This window comes from Stegostoma tigrinum, chromosome 35 (genome assembly GCF_030684315.1).
Source record: "Stegostoma tigrinum isolate sSteTig4 chromosome 35, sSteTig4.hap1, whole genome shotgun sequence".
In the NCBI taxonomy this organism is placed as follows: Eukaryota; Metazoa; Chordata; class Chondrichthyes; order Orectolobiformes; family Stegostomatidae; genus Stegostoma; species Stegostoma tigrinum.
The window spans coordinates 3,893,813-3,914,480 of record NC_081388.1 but is presented as its reverse complement, the minus strand read 5'-3'; the positions used below and the strand labels follow the sequence as shown (position 1 = coordinate 3,914,480).

The 20,668-nt window shown below is 42.4% G+C and overlaps 1 protein-coding gene across 13 annotated transcripts in view; it reads right to left on the bottom strand.

Annotated features, from left to right (window-relative positions):
• pnpla6 (patatin-like phospholipase domain containing 6) overlaps window positions 1–20,668 on the bottom strand; it is a 170,928-nt gene that overhangs the window by 116,224 nt on the left and 34,036 nt on the right. For 12 of the 13 annotated variants that reach the window (XM_059639836.1, XM_059639834.1, XM_059639833.1 and 9 more), the window contains 6 exons: window positions 17,284–17,366; window positions 15,503–15,585; window positions 11,545–11,685; window positions 4,797–4,956; window positions 2,953–3,033; window positions 2,417–2,545 (listed from right to left, as the gene is read on the bottom strand). In XM_059639836.1, coding sequence (XP_059495819.1) covers window positions 2,417–2,545; window positions 2,953–3,033; window positions 4,797–4,956; window positions 11,545–11,685; window positions 15,503–15,585; window positions 17,284–17,366 — 677 coding nt within the window. Of the gene's footprint in view, window positions 1–2,416; window positions 2,546–2,952; window positions 3,034–4,796; window positions 4,957–11,544; window positions 11,686–12,097; window positions 12,180–15,502; window positions 15,586–17,283; window positions 17,367–20,668 lie in introns of those variants that run through there. The other variant, XM_059639844.1, reaches the window with a different exon arrangement.

The window sequence follows — 20,668 nt, the reverse complement described above, 5'->3', positions numbered from 1 at the left end:
TTCAAAATGCGTGCAAATGTTCTACCTGCAAACAGAACCCCACGTATTATAGCATGTAGCTTCCAATTGACAATCCTCAATTAGTAGTCAATGTAATTCTTCACACACTCTGCACTATTCAACAAACGTCGCTCACTGCAAAATCCTGTCAAATGTTGGACACTATGTTGTGTCTATTTTCAGCAATAATCAATTTCACTTTTGTATATGAATGATATGCTGCTCCTGACTAATTTCTAAAGTGAAAAAAGACAAAGGATGTGGCTGTGAAAGTGGTTACACTTTGTCTTGATAAAAGCACAGACACGGATCAAAGGCACACTATGCGTTCTACGGACTTTTCCAACCTCACTTGCGCTGCCTTCTTACTTCCTCATGTTAAAGAAAGTCAATATTTCAGTAGCACGCATATTGGTCCACAGCTATTCCAAATCGGCACTGCGGTCATAGCACTGCATTTAGGCAAGGAACAATGCAACAGTATAGGAATCATTAAAAGGGACTCTTCTAATCTGCTCGAGAAAGTTCAATTCAACATATTATCAGATAAATTAAACAGGCAGTGAAGAAACTACCATATTGGTCAATGAATATGATATAGCTAATTTCAATACAGTGAATCTAATCATCTTTCCTACGAAAATGTCAAAGTCTAGTAAATGGAATGAAGCCATTTAGTTTTCAAGCCTGATCCAGTATTAGTGAGATAATGGATTATCTGCGATCTAACTCCATTTATCAGCCAATGCCCCACATCCTTTAGGATGACCAAAATCTGACAAATAACAATTGATCTTTCACCAATTGCTGATGCGGAAGAATTCCAAGCTTTTACTAATTTCAAACTTCACTCCTGAAAGGCCACTTGCTTTAGTCTGAGACCCATCAGTAAACATGCATTCTTTCCATTCCACTCATCTGTTCTCTTTATTAGCTTCAATACTTTGATTGAAGTCCAGGGAAACATAATCCTAGTTTGTTCATTTTGCTCATGGCTCAATACTTGGTGTCCAGGTTATCAATCTGGCAAATTTAGCCTGCACTCCCTCTAAGGTCATCTAGCCTTAAGTGAGACTCTTAGTACTCCAGGTACAGCCTGATCAGGCACTGTAAAATCTGAAGCAGGACTTCTACACCCTTACTGCTAATGCTCTAGATAAAGGTGACGTGGTGGTTCGGTGGTTAGCCTCACAGTGCCAGGGACTTGGATTCAATTCCACTCTCACACAACTGTTTGTGTGGAGTTTGCACATATCTGCATGGGTTTCCTCCGGTTTTCTCCCACAGACCAAACATTTACATGTTAGGTGGATCGGCAATGTTAAATTGCCCATAGTGCAAACGGATGCACAGCCTAGGTGGATTAGGCCATGGGAAATGCAGAGTCATTAGGGGAATTTATGCAGCTATTAGATAGGCTTATGGATGATAGTATAAGGTAGCGGTGGAGGTTAGATAGACATTAGATTTCGGATAAAAGTTCAGCACAACATCATGGGCCGAAGGGCTGTACTGTTCTGTGCTATGGGTACAGGGTTGGGGTGGGGGGGAAAATGGGTCTGGGTGGGATGCTCTTTGGAGCGTTGGTGTGGGTTTGAAGGGCCGAATGGCCTGCTTCCACACTGTAGGGATTCTATAATTCTACGATACAAGACTGAGCATTTTACTGACCTTGGTTTATTTCTGCACCTGTTCACAATATTTTAATTATTCTACATATCTCTGCTGTTTCTAGTTTTTCACCATTTAGAAAATGTTCAGCTCTATCCCTTTTATTGCCAAAAGTAGCTGACTGCATATTTGCTCAGTCTCTTTATCCATCAAGGTCTCCATGTAATTTTTGCTTCTATCTATACTGCTTACCAACATTGCTTGTCTTTGTGTCATCAGCAAATTTAGATATGTGCCGTTCCATTCCATCATCCAAATTGCTAGCAAATTTTGTAAATAGTACAGACCACAAATAAATCCCAACTGGATTGCCAGTTCCATTGCAACCCTCATTGTTACTACCTTCCTACTCCCACCTACCTTCTAAAGCTTTGACCATCATCTTGTGTTCTCTCAATTCCGAGCAATACACCTGATAGTTTACCAGATTGAATCCTCTACTCAAGCAGAATTTGTAGAAAACACAACTCAATATACATATATGAGTTGGATTCAGGGAAACAGTTTTGTTTTCCTGGCTTCACAACAATATTACTGTCAAGTCCATACCCTGTTAAGTTCAGGAATGATTAATGAATATACGCCTGAATTCTAGAAGAGTATGAAACATAAACTCTCTACTCTAAAACAACAGGTCTCAGTACTGCCTATAGACAGTAATCATGTTCAGTCAGGGAACGTAGCTTTATTCTTTGTGCATTTTTGCAGAAAAGGAATAAACCCTTTGTTCAGCCAAAGCTCTCACCTGTACTACTCTGACCAGGCTTTCAGGATACTTCTCAAAAATTGTCTGGAATGCCTCCACTGGTAAACAAAGGACAGTCGATTCTTCAGCAGCTCGAGCAGACACAGTCTTGTATGGTCGTTGGTGACCCTGGTATAATAATTCAAAAGCACCCAGAATTATTTCCATCCTTCACCCAATAATGCAAGGATCTCCCACAGACAATGTCTGTAATTATTTCTGCTCAAACTGCAAACCCGAGTTTGGATCACAAAAGTTAATGGAACAAAGCCGGACACTGAGCAATATGAGAACTACTGGAGATCAGAGCTATCAGACACAATTATTTGAATGTCAGTTAATTACTAATGGATGTCAGTAGATGCCCCAGGTTTGCAAAGTTTAAGATCTTGAGGCAATGATATTTTTACAAGCACTGCACAGTGGGAGTGCACGAGTCTGCGCGCACGTGGGGGTGGGTGCAGGGAGTTGGGTGGGGGGGGGGGGGGGGGGGTGGATTTTCCAACCTGGAAATATGTTGAAACAAACTCACTTACCGTAATAACATCAAGAATGCTAAGTAAACTGTGCACGCTATCACCAGGGAAAATCTCTTTCACAACACATTCCTTTCCATCCTGCAGAAAAATACAAACAACAAAAATATCTGCATGGCTCTGGTAATACAAGAGTTTGGAGGTTGAGAATCCTGATCCACAGTCACATCCCACATGATAATAAACCTTGACAAGCACCTTCATGCTGAAAGCATACCTTCACTATCGCATCCTTGCCCCCAAAGTCATAAGAAAAATAAAATTTAACAACAAAGACAGAATGTATCTCCTGCAAAACAACACCTTTCTTCACATTTGAAGGCTAACTTGCGCAGAAAGACAGGCCTCTGGAAAAAGAAAATGCTTCTGCAGGTTCGGGATTGCAACTGAGAATACCTTATAAGGAAAACATCCCCCTGTATTTTCTGAAGAAGGGTCCAGATCCGAAACGTCAGCTTTCCTGCACCTCTGATACTGCCTGCCTGCTGTGTTCACCCAGCTCCACACCTAGTTACCCCTGTTACAAAAGTTCATTACAAGCGTCTCAGGGAGGTAGACAGAAGCCATTAGAATTAGTGATTGTCCTAGTACAGAAATGGGATATTTATTCAAGACTTAACTGGTAAAACATATTTTATACTGAGGAGACAAGAGTGTTCTGGCAGTGCAACAGGCTATCAACACACAGGTCCAAGTTAATGGTCTAGTTATATGGTTCAAGTCATGCCAGCTGATGGAACTTAAAGCTCTATTGATAACCTTGTATTATAAAGCTATTCATTGGTGACCATCAACTGTTAAGAGGCTCAAATCTGCTGCTCTGACGCAGTCTGGCCTAGATGCAACACCAGACCCAGAGTAATGCAGTTGATTCTCACTGCCCTCTGAAGTAGCTGGAGCAAGCCACTCAGTTCAAGGCAACTTAAGGATGACAATGAATGCTGATCATCCCAAGAAAACATGAAAAACTCTCCACTTTTCCAACCTCTAATAAGAAAACCTGTTGTTTTTCAGTGCATGAACTTTTCACTTGCCACTTCAACACACTCTCTTTTCACTGTTTTAATGGCCTGCTTCATCCACACTGGAAATTAGTTCCTAGTGTTCTACATGCACACCTAGATTTAACACCCCTTCTCATTCATTCTCAGCCCTGCTCATAGGACAGAATAGGACAGGATACAGTAAGAAGCAGGGTTCTGAACAAGTTGTCGGCTCAGGGGTTCCTCTACTTTCTCCTGAAACAGTTTATGGTTTTTGACATGGCTACAACAGCAGCACTGAACATTGCGCTTAGCATTTTCTGTTGAACTAACAGAGTAATCTGCTCGAATCTCTAGGCGGAACATGAAGCAAAGATTTATTTTTCAAAATCAAGGTGAAGCTTACAGCCACAATTAGAGGAAAATAACAGGAAACAAAAATGATATTCCATGACAAGTATGACTCAACCTGGAACAATGGATTCCTATAAGTTAGGATGCTGTTTGGAGGGTCAGTGTGGACTCAATGGACCGAATGCTCCCACATTAGGGATTCTACGATGATTCTGTGAAAAGGGAAGGTTCCCTGAGCAAGAATTAAGACCCTTGGAGCAGTTGCTGCAGTCAGCAGGGCCTCTCAAAGCCTCTAAAACAGAGGAGAAGCTAGGGAACTATACATCCCACAAATCTTTGAAAGCTGGGTGATCAATACTATCCAATACAATGTAGCGAATCATGCAGAATTGTTTGCATTGATTGAGTGAGCTCCTTTAAAATTGACTTCACTAAAAATCAGTTGAACTAATACTTGGCAGAAAAGTGATCTACCACTTGTTGAGTCTTTTTCCAGGCCAAACTTACAGTTCCCATCAGGCTGAGCTCCAGCTTGCCATCCTGTACCACATAGATGCTGTTGTCTGCCTGGCCCTGTCGGAAGACGTACTCCCCCTGCTGGAACTGTTGGAAGACCATGTGTTTACACAGCTCCAGAAACAGAGGCTTCTCAAAATGGCCCAGAACTCTACAGGAGGCAAGAAATATCAACATTAGATGGTGACCCTATCGCATCCTGTATTTTCACAGTTATTAGATTTTCAAGGCTTCAGTGAATAAGTGCAATCTGAATGATTAACATCCTGCCCAATCAATAAAAAGGTACAGAGATAGTAGGAACTGCAGATGCTGGAGAATCTGAGATAACAAGGGTGTAGAGCTGGATGAACACAGCAGGTCAAGCAGCAGAGGAAGGCTGACGTTTCGGGCCTAGATCCTTCTTCAGAAAAATTAGGTGAACCTGCACTGGCATCTAGCTGGGCAGTGAACTTTCACAGATGACTGCCTCTACTGTTAGGTTCAAGTATACATAGACATCCCAGTTTAGCCGAAGAAAAATAAACAAACAGCAAAATTTACAGCTGACCTTGAAGGAACTCATTATCGGGAGTTCCACACAACAGGGGATCAATTAAGTGGCTTATTAATTCCAATCATACTCCGCTCGTTTGTAAATTGATAACAGTGAGCAGGGCTTTTTGAATATATTTATTGAGATCTGTATCTAGATTAAACTGCTTTTTAAACATATAAACTATAAGTATTAAGTTATCCTACAGCAGTGTTGTTTGGAGCAGTAAGATTGTGCTGTTTTCTGAGTCTGTAAATTGTTAGAGTGCAAGATGGCTTTCAGTACAGTGATGTGCTCTCGTTGGATGTGGGAATTATGGAGAATTTCCGTGTTATTGATGATTATGTCTGCAGAAAGTATGTTTGGTTGCAAATCCTATCAGATTGCATGAACGGGTTGGTGTGGCAGCTAGAGGTATAGAGGAATGTACAGGAGCTATGGGGTCTGATGGTTGGCAGTTTCAGAAAGGTAGGAAAACCGCAGAGACAGTCATGTAGATGGGTTACCTCTGGGAAAGGTAAGAGGGGTAGGCGGGTCATGTAGACCTCTCCTGTGGCTATCCCCATCTGAAGCACGTATGCTGTTTTGGAAAATGTAGGGGGTGATGGGCTCTCAGGTGAATGTAGCACTGACAGTCGTGTTTCTGACACTGGTTCTACTGTAACATGGGGAATGTTGGTTTCCAAGAGATTGGCTGTGGTAAGGGACTCTCTAATCACAGCCTAAGCCAGACGTTTCTGTGGCCAGCAATGAGACATCAGAATGGTGAATTGCCTTCTATTATAACAAGTTAGTTAGGTTGCGAATAGGAGCATACACAGATGAACGCTTGGCTGAGGAGCTGGTGCAGGGGAGAAGGATACACATTTTTGCATCATTGAAATTTCTTCAAAGGGAGAAGAAAGCTGTATAAGCATGGGCAGTATTTGATTTCAGGCTCACCAGTCTGTATTAAGATGTAGAGCTGGATGAACACAGCAGGCTAAGCAGCATCAGAGGAGCAGGAAGACTGATGTTTTGAAGCCTAGACCCTTCTTCAGAAAAGGCCCGAAACTTCAGCCTTCCTGCTCCGCTGAAGCTGCTTGGCCTGCTCTGTTCATCCAGCTCTACACCTTGTTATCTCAGATTCTCCAGCCTCTGCCATTCCTATTATCTCTTACCAGTCTGTATTCTCTGGATTTTCTTTACCACCTTTTTAAAATTTTGGCACCACATTAACCAACCTCTAGTCTTTCGGCACCTCATCTGTGCCATCGATGATGCAAATACCTCAGCAAAAGGACCCAGCAATCACTTCCCCCGCTTCCCACAAAGTTCTGGCATAGACCTTATCTGGTCCTGGGGAATATTTTCCACCTTTATGCATTTTAAGACGTCCAGTAGTATACTCTGTAGTATGGTCACTTTTCAAGATATCATTATTTATTTCCCCAAAGTTCTCTAGATTCCATATTCTTCTCCACAGTAGACACTGGTGCAAAATACTTGCTTAGCATCTCTCCCATCTCCTGCGATTACACACATAGGTGGCCTGTTGAACTTTAAAGGGTCTGATTCTCAACCTACTTACTCTTTTGCCCTTAATATATTTGTAGAAACCCTTTGGATTCTCTTTAACCCTATTTGCCAAAGCTATCTCATGTGCCTTTTTGCCCTCCTGATTTCCCTCTCAAGTATACCTCGACTACCATTATAATTCTTGAGGAATTCACTCAGTCACTGTTATCTGTACCTACCATATGCTAACATTTTTCGTGGTCAGAACCTCAATTTCTCTAGTCATCCAGCATTCCCTACATCTACCTGCCTTGCCCTTCACCCAAACAGTGACAGTCTCCCTGGACTTCTCATTTTTGATGGCTTCCCACTTTTCAGCTGTTCATTTACCCGCAAACATCCACCCCCCCCCACCCCAATCAACTTTTGAAAGTTCTTGCTGAATACTGTCAAGCTTGACCCTCCTCCAATCTAAGACCTGATCTAAAAGTCAGGAGTTCATGCTTTTCCATCACTATTTTAAAACTAACAGAATTCTGATTATTGATCCCAAAGTGCTCCCCCACCTGCCCTATCTTATTTCCCAAGAGTAGGTCAAGTTTTGCACCTTCTCTAGTAGGTACATCCTTATACAGAACAAGAAAATTTTATTGTACACACTTAACTAATTCCTCTCCATTCAAACCCTTAACACTATGATGTCCCAGTTACATTTAGAAACTTAAAATACCCTCCCATTACCACCCTGTTACTCTTACAGATAACTGAAATCTCCTGACAAACTGACTTCTCAATTTCCAGCTGACTGTTGAGGGGTCAATAGTACAATCCCAACAAAGCGATCGCCCTTTCTTATTTCCGAGTTCTACCCAAGTAACTTCATTGAACGTTCTTCCTGGAATCTCCTCCCTAAGTACAGCTGTAATGTTATCCCTAATCAAAAACACCACTCTCACTCCTCTCTTGTCCCCTTGTCTATCCTGCCTATAGCAACTCTACCCTGGAACATTAAGCTGCCAGTTCTGTTCATCCCTGAGCTATGTCTTTGTAACAGCTACGATATCCTTGTCCCATGTTCCTACCCATGCCCTGAACTCAGCTGCCTTACCTGTTAGGCCTCTTGCATTGAAATGAATGCAGTTTAATTTATCACTCCTACCTCATTCTCTGCTTTGCTCTTGCCCGTCTTGGTCATTTGGTCTTGTCCTTTTCACAACTGCACCAGCCTCAGACTGATCCCTCTTCTCACTATCTCTCTGGGTTCCCCCCTACTCTCAACACCTTGCCTACTAGTTTAAGTCCTCCCAGGTGGCTCTAGCAAATCTCCCTTCTGATTCAGGTGCAACCCGTCCTTATACACGTTGTTAGAGGAGATTCTAAGTGACAGGATTTACATTTATGTGAAGAAGCAAGAACTGATGAAGGATAGTCAACATGGCTGTTGTGAATGGGGAACTGTGACTGACTGATTTTTTTTGAGTTTTTTGAAGAAGTGGCGTAGAGGATCAATGAAGGCAGGATACTGTCTCAATGGACTTCAGTAAAGCATTCAGCAAAGTTCTGCACAGTAGACTGGTTAATAAGATTAGATCACTTGGATTACAGGGAGAGCTAGCCATTTGGACACAAAATTGGCTAGAAGGTAGGAGACTGACAGTGGTGATGAAAAGTTGCTTAACGGACTGGAGGCCTGTGACCAGCAATGTTGCACAGGGATCGGTGCTGGGATCACTGCTTTTAGTCATCTACTCACATCCAAATCATTTGTATATGAAAGGTACAGTTGGTAAATTTGTGGATGACACCAAAATTGATGGTGTAGTGGACAGCAAAGGAGGATACCTCAGAGTACAATGGGGCTTTGATCAGATGTGCCAAAAAGCGAAGAAGTGGCAGATGGAGTTTAATCTGGATAAATGCGAAGTGGTACACTTTGGTAGTGCAAATCAGGACAGGACTTATACACTTTAAGATAAGGGTCCTGGGGAGTGTTGTTGAACAAAGGGACCTTGGAGTGCAGGTTCGTAGTTCCTTTAAAGTGGAGTCGCGGGTAGACAAGGTACTGAAGAGGGCATTTGGTACGCTTACCTTTATTGGTCAGTGCATTGAATATGGGGTTGGGAGGTCGTGCCATGGAAAAATAGAAATACCGACAATAGGAGCAGGAGGTGGCCATTCAGCCCTTTGAACGTGCTCCGCCATTCATCACGAACATGGTTGATCATCCAACTCAATAGCTTAATCCTGCTTTCTACCCATAACCTTTGATCCTATTTGATCCAAGTGCTATATCTAGCCACCTCTTGAATGCATTCAATGTTCTGGCATCAACTTCTTCCTGTGGTAATGAATTCCACAGGCTCACCACTCTTTGGGTGAGTAAGTGTTTCCTCATCTCCTTCCTAAATCTTCTACTCCAAATCCTCATTCTATGACTCCCAGCTCTGGACACACCCACCATCGGGAACACACACCCTGCACCTAACCTGTTCAGCCCTGTTAGAATTTTATAAGTCTCTGTGAGATCCTCCCTTATTTATTTGAACTCCAGTGAAAACAATCCCAACCCGGTCAACCTCTCTTCATATGTCAAACCTTGTGCAGCCATAACATTGGTTAGACCACTTTTGGAATACTGTGTTCAATTCTGGTCTCCATACCACAGGAAGAATGATGTGAAACTTGAAAGAGTTTAGAAAAGATTGATAAGGATGTTGCCAGGGTTGAAGGGTTTGAACCCTAGGAAGAGGTTGAGTAGGGTGCGGCTATTTTCTCTGAAGCATAGGAGACTCAGGAGTGACCTTAAATCATGAAGGGCCTAGATAGGGTGAGTAGTCTTTTTCGCAGGGTGGCGAAGTCTAAAATTAGACGGCTTAGGTTTAAGGTGAGAGGGGAAACATTTAAAAGGGACCTAAGAGGCAATGTTTTCAGAGGGTGGTGTGTGTATAGAATGAACTGCCAGAAGAAGTGGTGGAGGCTTGTACCATTACAACATAAAGCATCTGGATGGGTATGTGAAGGTGGGTTTGGAGGGACATAAGCCAAATGCTGGAAAATGGGACTAGATTAATTTAGGAAATCAGGTTGGAATGGACAAGTTGGACCAAATGTTCTGTTTCCATGTTGTACATCTCTGTGACTCTATGTATCTAGATATATATGGGTTTTTTTAAACAGAGTGGAAGGCAGTGACATGTGAGGAATTGTAGGAATCAGTGCTGGGCCCTAAATATTCACAAGATTTATCAACAACTTAAATGATGGAACAGAATTGCAAATTTGATTCAAACTTGCTGACAACGTAAAGCTAGGTGGGATTCTGAGTGGCAATTTAAGATCTAGAGAGCTCTCAAGGCAATTGAGAGAAGCTGAGTGAGCAGACCAGTATCATGCGTGTTAAGTGTGAAGTTATCTAATTTAGTAAGAGAAACAGAATGGCAGAGTATTACTTCAATAGTAATTAATCAAGAAATGTTAGCGTACAGTGGGATCTGGGTGTCCTTGTCCATCGGTCCCTGAAAACAGGCAAGCAGATGCAGCAAGCAATTGGGAAAGCAAAAGGTATGTTGGTCTTCATTGCAAATGGGTTTCAGCACATGAACAAGGAAGGCAGTCGTCCAGGGCCTTGGGTGAGACCACAAATGGAATACTGCATGCAGTCGCCTTACCCGAGGGGAAATATACGTGCCACGTACGGAGCATAGTAACACATTCACCAGACTGATTCTTGCAACGGCTGGTGCATTTTGGAAGGAGAAATTGGGCCAGTTGGGCCTGTAATTTCCAAGTTTAGAAGAATGAGACAGAATTTCATTGACACTCAAAGTTTGACATGGCTGAACAGGCTGGATGGAGGATTTGGGTTTTCCCTGGCTGTGAATCCACAACAAGGGACTACTGTCTCAGGACATGGGTCAGTCCAGTCCAGATGGAGAAAAGGGACAATTTTCTTCATTCACAGGGTGGTGAGCCTGTGGAATTCTCTAGGTAGTGCAAGTCAAATCACTGAATACAGTTAAAGATCAATTTCTAAAGTCTAAAGGCATTAAGGGGTGACTGCAGAAAGCAGGAGTATGAATGGAGGATCAGCCATGATCGCAATGAATAGAGGAACGAGCTTGATAATCTGAACAGCCTATTCCTGCGCCTACTTTCTTCGCTTCTAAGCTGTGCACTTGACTTGAAACTAGCAGTTCCTTCACTATTACAGAATCAAAATCCTGGAACTGTCTTCCTAACAACACAATGGGTGTATTTAGGAATGGACAATAAATGCTGGCCCAGACAATGAAGCCCATATCCCATGATTGTCTTTGTTTTTGTTTTTAGCATTCAAAAACAAATTAACAAAAGCAGTAGTAATCCCAAGAAATTTTCCTTCCAGCCTGAAAAATAACACTGCCTGCTGTTTCCTGTCATTCAGCCAATTCTGTATTCATGCTGCCACTGTCTCTTTGTTCCATGAACTTCAACTTTGCTGACAAACCAGTTCTGTGGCACTATACTGTATTCTGCACTTCTCCATTGATACAGCAGAATGTTAAAGAGTGGATAACCCCATGTCAATTCTCTGCTATGTGCAGGATTCAAAATGTAACTTATGCTGTGATCAGCTACGTTCCAATATGAAAACTAGGTCTCATCTTTTCCTCAAATGCCACTTGGTGGTGCTCCCATACAAACAGGATAAGTACTTTCAGAAGTTACCTTACGTTCTTCAGCATGTACAGCACTTCCAAGGGCAAGTGAGAGCTGGCAACATCAAACTCAGTCAGGTCAGCCTCAAGAACAGAGGGAGGGGGCTCCTTCGGCTGCAGGGTTGGAACTTCCTTATTAATGTGCAAGAACCTGTGCGGGGTACAATGAGGTCTTTAGACATGGTGACAGAGACTGCATGACCTTGGTAGAGAGATATCAATGCAACAACATCTGACTTTGATGCACTATAAGCATTAAAAAATATGGTGTGAATTTTTCAGACTTTTCATATTCACAACGGTATAGTTTACTTGACATGCCGGTCAACCACATAAAAGATAACCATTAATACACAAACTCAGTCAACATTCAGCACTTGGTTGCAGCAATCACTCACACTGGATTAAAGGCAAACTCTCCTGAAGAAGGGTAATACCCACAACATTGACTGCTCCTTTCCTCCAGATGTTGCCTGGCCTGCTGTGTTCCAACAGCCCCCTGTTTGTCTACCTTGGATTCTAGCATCTGCAGCTTTTTTTGTCTCTCCTAAATACTAGCTCACCTGAAAGGCATCTTCTGCAAACTTTCACAGCTGCAGTCCCTGCCCCAGCAGGTCAGGGAGGGGCGGAGTTGAACTGTCCTTGGTGCAGAGTTACTGAACAATTAAATCATTGACAAACTCACACCAGGTATTATAGTAAGCTGATTGGTCCTCCGCCAATCTATGTGCAGAACCACAGTCATGTGTGACTGGCTGTGTTTTAATCACAATCCCCCGCAGTAACACTGCTGCTTGGTTACTTCTGGTTAAGGAATATAAATTATCAGGCATCATTGAGAGGGATTCCAACTGGATGAACAGTACACTTATAAAACACATTTCAAAGCAGACCCCAGTGAACACGAATTGACTGACTTTAGGGCTGCACAAGGTATGATTATTCCAGTAATGACAAACAGTAGGTGAGAGTTTTTAAGAATGGTCATTGTAACACTGTTTTCATTGCATGCATTATTCGAGGTTAACTCTAAAAGATAGTGAGTGTCAATACTGGCAACATTACGTTCCTTCAACGGATCCTGGAAATAGGTCAGTGCAGGGGAATTTCAGCCCAGTGGGTGTCCTGAGTGACAGTACAGGACAACACAATTTTATCAGCAGGATTGCTGGCAGTCTTTTGCTGCTGCCGAGATTCAGGCTTGCAGCTCCCCTCAGTGGCACCTGTGCACTTATGGTGCAAAAGAAACAATGTGTAGTTTCAGGCAAGTGTGCACAACATACCCAAAGTGCCAAAGACAACGTCACCCAAAGTAACAGTGTTTTGCATAAAACAATAAACAGAAGTACGAAACATAAACCAGCTGGTTAACAGAAACAACAAAAACAACACAGCAAAATCTAAATGATACAAAGTCAAACGTCCTACATTGAGATTGCAATTTGATCAGTATTTCAAAATTTCCTACTCACTAAAAAGTGTACTGGTGAGGATTACAACACAGTCATACTAATTGCTACAGAGATAGTAGGAACTGCCGATACCGAGATAACACGTTGTGAAGCTGGATGAACACAGCAGGCCAAGCAGCATCAGAGGAGCAGGAAAGTTTGACGTTTTGGGTTGAGACCCTTCTTTGACCCGAAACATCAAACTTTCTTGCTTCTCTGATGCTGCTTGGCCTGCTGTGTTCATCCAGCTTCACTACTTGCTACAGAGTTGATTTCTGTTTAAAGCATTCAGATTATGCAAGTTCAAAATTCCCTTCCGTTGCACAACCATGCTGGAGAATCTCAAAGAATCTACATGTCAATTCTAACTTCTTCACAATTAAAGCAAACATTCTGATCGGGAAGGGAATCTGCAAGAACTTCGTTTTACAATGACACGCTGTGCATCTGCTACAGGATCTGCAGTTTGGAGTGAAATGAAAGATCATCAACACCGGAAATGTTAACTGGTTTTCCTCCATACATGCTGCTTGACCTGATAAGTATTTCTGGCTGTTTTGTTCTCATTTTAGATTTCTAGTATTCACAGTACTTTGTCCTTTCAAAAAGGAAACATCCCAGGTATTTCACAAATGTATAAAAATTAGATGCTAACCCAAAACATATCAGACGGGTAGGTAAATTTTAAAACAATTTTGTTTTAGAACATCAAGCTGGGCAGAAGAAGGCACCGTAGCCTGTGATGGGAGGAAGACAATGAAGATCTTACAAGAGGTCAGAGATAGAGGTCCAGATGTTTTGGAGTGGAAGACTGCATAAACTATGGAGGAAAAGGTCAAATCTATGAAGAGATTTAAACAGAGATAACAAAGTGCGGAGCTGGTTGAACACAGCAGGCCAAGCAGCATCTTAGGAACACAAAAGCTGACATTTCCGGCCTAAATCCTTCATCTGAAGAAGGGTCCAGGCCTGAAACATCAGCTTTCCTGCTCCCAAGATGCTGCTTGGCCTGCTGTGTTCATCCAGCTCCGCACTTTGTTATCTCAGATTCTCCAGCATCTGCAGTTCCCATTATCTCTCTCAAGAGATTTAAACACATGGCTGAGATTTTTATGTATGTGATCATGTGTATAGGGTTTGGTAAGGAATAGGATACTGGCAGCGGTATTACAGAGGATGAAGAGGAGAAGCCATCCTTTGCAGTTAGCTTGAAGGTGATAATGGCAAGGACGGTCTATCATCAGCAAATGCTCAGAGAGGAACAAAACTAGTGATGCTGTAGGTACAATTTTTGCAATGGAGAAAATGTAGAAACTCTTAAAACAGTAACCACAGAAGGGACAGACTTGGCCTTGAGGGAGTTTGTGGCGGGGCTAATGACAACAAACTTTTGATTTTACAACGGTTAGCTTCAGGATAGTGTTTTCTTATCCAAAGCTAGATGTTAGACAAGCGGTACGACAATACAGGGATGGTAGAGGGGTTGAGATCACTGATGGGACAGAAGTGGGGCTAAGCAAGTGCAAGTTGACCCAAATGTGAAGGTACGTGAAGAAAAGAGTAGGTGAGCAAAGGGGCTGAAAGGAGTATATATCCTGAACAGAACAAATGAAGTATCAGTGTGTGGCAGGAAGAGAAGTCATCATGGGAGATCCTCTCAGAGACAGTGGTTAAGACAAGGATTAAAGTGTGGTTCAGTGATACACGTCACACTCCTGTTGTGGTGGTTTAAGTGGGGCAGTTTTCAGGAAGCAAAGGGGGAAGACTTCAGGAAGGAACGATGTGCCGTCACCTGCGAGCTCAACTTTAGTAAAGATATGGGGCAATGACAGACAAGAGGGAAGGAAGAGGATCCATGGTGGGTTGGGATAGAGAGTAGGAAAAGCGAGGAGAAAAGGTGGTGTAGGAGAGTGATAGGAAAGGGAGAAACAAACAAGTTGTGAGGAAGTTTAAAAAAAAAAGACACAAAGCATTGACACAGGTCTGAAAAGAAACCTCTCTCGAGCTCCATTTCAAATCGAAAACAGACAAAGCCCACTGAAAGAATGGCTGAAGCTACTTCTTGACCCTGAGCATTAACACAAGTCTGGAACAACTTGTCCCAATCTGCAGCATGATGGTCTAGAAGGGGTTAATGTTACAAATACACCATGCAGCTTAGAATCCATGATTTTATTTCGGTTACTTTCATGATGTTGGAAAGGGAACATTCAACAACCACATAATTTAACATTCAGAGCATAAGTTGAATTTTAAAAGGCAATCTGGAAGCTTTTAAATTCTTCTGTTGCAAACCATTAGTAAACAGATTGATTGAATTTAAAATCACAACTTAGCAGACAGTACTGGCACCCAGCTACTCTATCTTGCTGTATTTACTATGCAGCTATTCAAACCGTACAATATAATTATTGCTCATGTTTCTCTCTAATGTAAGTAGGATTTCAGATATATATTTTTATATGTATAGAAACAGAGAGACAGAGACAGAGAGATACTATCTACTCAAAACAGTACCGTTTTGCAATGATCAGCATTTTCGCTTTCCTTTTTGCTCTTGGTCTTGAAGTTCCAACAAAGGAATATGTGGATTGTGACACCTAAAAATAGGCAAGTGCAACTCAGACTAAAGCAGCCACACACAATAGCAAAAGGGAGTGATAAAAAACACAGATTCAAGACCCAAAGAATAAAGTTTTAAACACCTGAGCAGATATTCCCAAAATTGAACAAGGAATTTCAAAACTGATTCATTAATGGAGAGGGAACGACTTTCCTCACACACTGAGCAAGGGACGAGAACATGTTTACACAAATATGACTATTAGAATCTTCATTCAGACAGTGACTATGAGACAAATTGCTCATACAAGACTACACTGACCATTTGAGCATACAAATACAGAACAGCAGTATTCTTAAACCTGCTCTGCCATTTGACAAGGTGAGAGTGGGTTTGATTGTGGTCTCAACTCTACTTTGCTGTCATTCCTGATATCCTTTGATTCCTTGGATACATCTAACTCTGCCTTAAAAATATTCAATGACCCTGTTTTCATAGTTCTCTTGGGAGAAGAAGCTTTCACAGGTCAAAAACCATCAGGGAAACTCTCTCATCAGTATTAAATGGAAGATTCCCTATTTATTTCTCATTTTCATCTCTCCCACAAAGGAAATCACGTGCTTAGCATATAATCTGTCAAGTCTCCTTCGTTTTTACATATCTCAATAAGATTCCCCCCATTCTACTAAATTTCAATGGATTCAGGCTGTACCTATCCAACCTCTCTTCATAAGGGAAGCCTTTCATTCAAAGAATCTGTCCAACACAAAAAGTATGATACAACAGTTAACCCTGGCAATACTAAATTATCATTTTTATTGAACTGAAACAAAGAGGGCCAGGGATGATAGCACAGTGACACCTGGGTTCAGACTTCAGTTTAAGCCCTTGAGCAGCTGAGCTATGTAGCAGGAAGGTCTACATTTAAATGACAGGCTACAGTATTGTTCAGTTTGACTTCAACAAGTTGGCTCAGGCTGGAAGGATGGCAGTGGGGTGTTGGCTATGGAGGCTGATTACCGATTATTATCCCACAGCATCAACATCAGACATTAGGATCAGACCCAAGTCTAAAGTCCTGGTTGACCAACCATCTTTAGATGGAAGCTACAGGAATAATGGCTACTTCAGAGGGCGAGAGAATGGAGTCTTGACAGCCACAGAAAAATACATTCAGGGTCCATGTGTACAGAGCAACAAGAAATGTCAAGTGAAATAAAAATTTTAACAACACTGAACGTAGGTCTGAAATCTAAGACAAACCTGTAATCCTGTTTAGTGAACACCAGAGTTTGGAAACATTTAGCGGCTTAAAAGGAAAATCAGCAGCTAAGACCATACTGAACTGCCAGCTTCCACATTTGCATTGGGCCCAAAGGATTAGGAGGGATTAGTCAACTGCTCAATATGTGACACTGAACGTCCTCTCTGAACCCCAAGGATGGCCTACAGTGGAAACCATAAGCCTCAGCCAAGCTACTAGACACCAGACATTCCAACAGGGATAGAGGCAGGGAAGATAAGACCTGGTAGATGATGATTCCATGTTACAGGTGTTCACAGCAGATGAGAAGACCGGTGAGGTACTTAACCTGACAGTGCAAACCCACTGGCCTGGCCACATTCATCTAGGTTCAAGCTGAAATACAGATTTCTCTCTGTAACAACTGGCAAAATCACTCACTGAACCACTGCAGTTTAATTTCTGCTCTCAAGTAGGCCACGTCCTTCATACCTTCCTCATGATCTTGCGTCCATAGAACATTACTTTGTCACGTTTTCGGAATCGGTATTTTGGGGTTTCCTGAGCTTGAATTCCTAACAGATAGGCAAAAGTTAGTAAGCTGCAAAACTGAACAAAAGTAACTTGTTTTTATAAACAAAGAAAAAAGTGTGTATTTCGTATCTATTGAATCAGCATTACTGTAAACTACAGGAGGCAGATGCCTCCCATCGTATAAATCAGATAGTTTTGTGATTTACTCATTTATTCAAGAAACGTCTCAAATCAGAACTACTTAAAAATTCAGCTCTTAAAGTAATGACTCGGTTCTAAACCAGAAATGTATGGCGTTGAAAGAAGCATCATTCCAAGGTAGATGTGCCTAACAAAGTGCTCTACAAACCATTGCTTGAAATCTAGCCCCTAAAAATCAGCCCTTGTGAAGCTATACTTGTAACATTGGCAAAAGACCATTTTTGCCACAGAGAGTACTACAGTACATCTAGAAAGCTCCCACCAAAACAACAACAGGGTTTTAAGCACATGTGTACGTTGAACAGAAATGGGCCAGCTTTATAAACATAATAAAAGCAGATCAGAAGCTGGGAGTTCTGCAGCAAATAACTCATTTCCTGACTCCCAAAAGCATGTCCACCATCTCCAAGGCACATATTGAAAGTACGATGGAATACTCCACATGATTTCCTGAATGGGTCGAGTTCCGACAACACGCAAGAAGCTCAGCACCATCCAGGACACAACAACCTTACTCCCTTCATCACTGACACACACTGGTAGTATCTACAAGATGCAGTAACTCACCAAGTTAAGAATTTGATATGACTCTAGTTTATTCTCAGTTGGGTACTTTGTCCAATTCTGGACAAAGCAATTCAAGAAGGGTATGAAGCATTTGAAAAAGAGCTGCTGGAAAGAATTACTAGAATGATTCCACAGATGAGGGGCTTTAATTACTTGGAGAGATTGGAGAAGCTGGGCCTGTATGCCTTGGAAAGAGAAGGCTGAGAAGAGATTTTATACAGGTAATCAGAATAAGAGGTCTGGACACAGCATTCAGATTGTTGATAGCTCCAACCAACTGAATAGCTGACTTTAAAATGGATTTAAAATGAATCAATGGCGACATGAGGCAGGCCTTTATTTACATTGCAAATGGTACAGGTATGGACTTCAGTAAGGCATTTGATAAGGTTCCCCATGGAAGGCTCATTCAGAAGGTCAGGAGGAATGGGATACAGGGGAACTTAGCTGCTTGGATACAGAATTGGCTGGCCAACAGAAGACAGCGAGTGGTAGTAGAAGGAAAATATTCTGCCTGGAAGTCAGTGGTGAGTGGGGTTCCACAGGGCTCTGTCCTTGGGCCTCTACTGTTTGTAATTTTTATTAATGACTTGGACGAGGGAATTGAAGGATGGGTCAGCAAGTTTGCAGACGACACAAAGGTCGGAGGTGTCGTTGACAGTGTAGAGGGCTGTTGTAGGCTGCAGCGGGACATTGACAGGATGCAGAGATGGGCTGAGAGGTGGCAGATGGAGTTCAACCTGGATAAATGCGAGGTGATGCATTTTGGAAGGTCGAATTTGAAAGCTGAGTACAGGATTAAGGATAGGATTCTTGGCAGCGTGGAGGAACAGAGGGATCTTGGTGTGCAGATACATAGATCCCTTAAAATGGCCACCCAAGTGGACAGGGTTGTTAAGAAAGCATATGGTGTTTTGGCTTTCATTAACAGGGGGATTGAGTTTAAGAGTCGTGAGATCTTGTTGCAGCTCTATAAAACTTTGGTTAGACCGCACTTGGAATACTGCGTCCAGTTCTGGGCGCCCTATTATAGGAAAGATGTGGATGCTTTGGAGAGGGTTCAGAGGAGGTTTACCAGGATGCTGCCTGGACTGGTGGGCTTATCTTATGAAGAGAGGTTGACTGAGCTCGGTCTCTTTTCATTGGAGAAAAGGAGGAGGAGAGGGGACCTAATTGAGGTATACAAGATAATGAGAGGCATAGATAGAGTCGATAGCCAGAGACTATTTCCCAGGGCAGAAATGGCTAGCACGAGGGGTCATAGTTTTAAGCTGGTTGGTGGAAAGTATAGAGGGGATGTCAGAGGCAGGTTCTTTACGCAGAGAGTTGTGAGAGCATGGAATGCGTTGCCAGCAGCAGTTGTGGAAGCAAGGTCATTGGGGTCATTTAAGAGACTGCTGGACATGCATATGGTCACAGAAATTTGAGGGTGCATCCATGAGGATCAATGGTCGGCACAACATTGTGGGCTGAAGGGCCTGTTCTGTGCTGTACTGTTCTATGTTCTATGTTCTATGTCCAAAGTGTCCTGTCAAACAACCAAATGCAATCAGAGCTTTCAAAAGGGAATTGGATAAGTTTCCACATGATAGAATGCTCAGCAAGGTTAGATCACATGGAATTCAGGGAGAGCTAGCCATTTGGATACAAAATTGGCTCTGAGGTAGGAGACAGAGGGTGGTGGTGGAGAGCTGCTTTTCAGACTGGAAGCCTGAGACCAGCAATGTACAGCCATTGGTGCTGGGTCCACTGCTTTTTGTCATTTATTTAGATGATCTGAATGTGAATATAGGAGGAGTGGTTAGTAAGTTTGCAGATGACACCAAGATTGGTAGCGTAATGGACGGCGAAGGTGGTTACCTCAGAGTACAACAGGACCTTGATCAGATGGACTGATGGGCTGAAGAGCAGCAGATGGAGTTTAATTTAGATAAATGGAGGGTGTTACATTTTGCGGAGGCCAATCAGGGTATAACTTAGACTCTTAATAGTAGGGTCCTGAAGAGTGTTTCTGAACAAAGACACTTTTGGACGTAGGCTCATGGTTCTTGAAGGTGGAGGCATAAGTAGACAGGGTAGCAAAGAAAGCATTTGGTACCCTAGCTTTTATTGGTCAGTGCATTGAGTATAGGAGTTGGGAGATTATGTTGTGGCTATACAGGACATGGGTTAGGCGACTTTTGGAATACAGTGTTCATTTTTGGACTCACTACTTTGGAAAGATGTTTTAAATTTGAGAGTGCAGAAAAGATTAACAAGGATGCTGCTGGGGCTGGAAGGTTTGGGGCTGGGGCTGTGTTCTCTGGAGCACTCGAGGTTGAGGGGTGACCTTATAAAGGTTTATAAAATCATGAGGGGCATGGATTGGGTGAATAGACAAGGTCTTTTTCCCAGGGTAGGGGAGTTCAAAACCAGAGGACTTGGTTTAAGGTGAGAGGGGAAAGATTTAAAAGGGACCTATAGGACAAGCTTTTCACGCAGAGAGTGCTGTGTGTATGGCACAAGCTGCCAGAGGAAGTGGTGAAAGCTAATACAATTACAACATTTAAAAGGCACTGGGATGGGTATATGAATT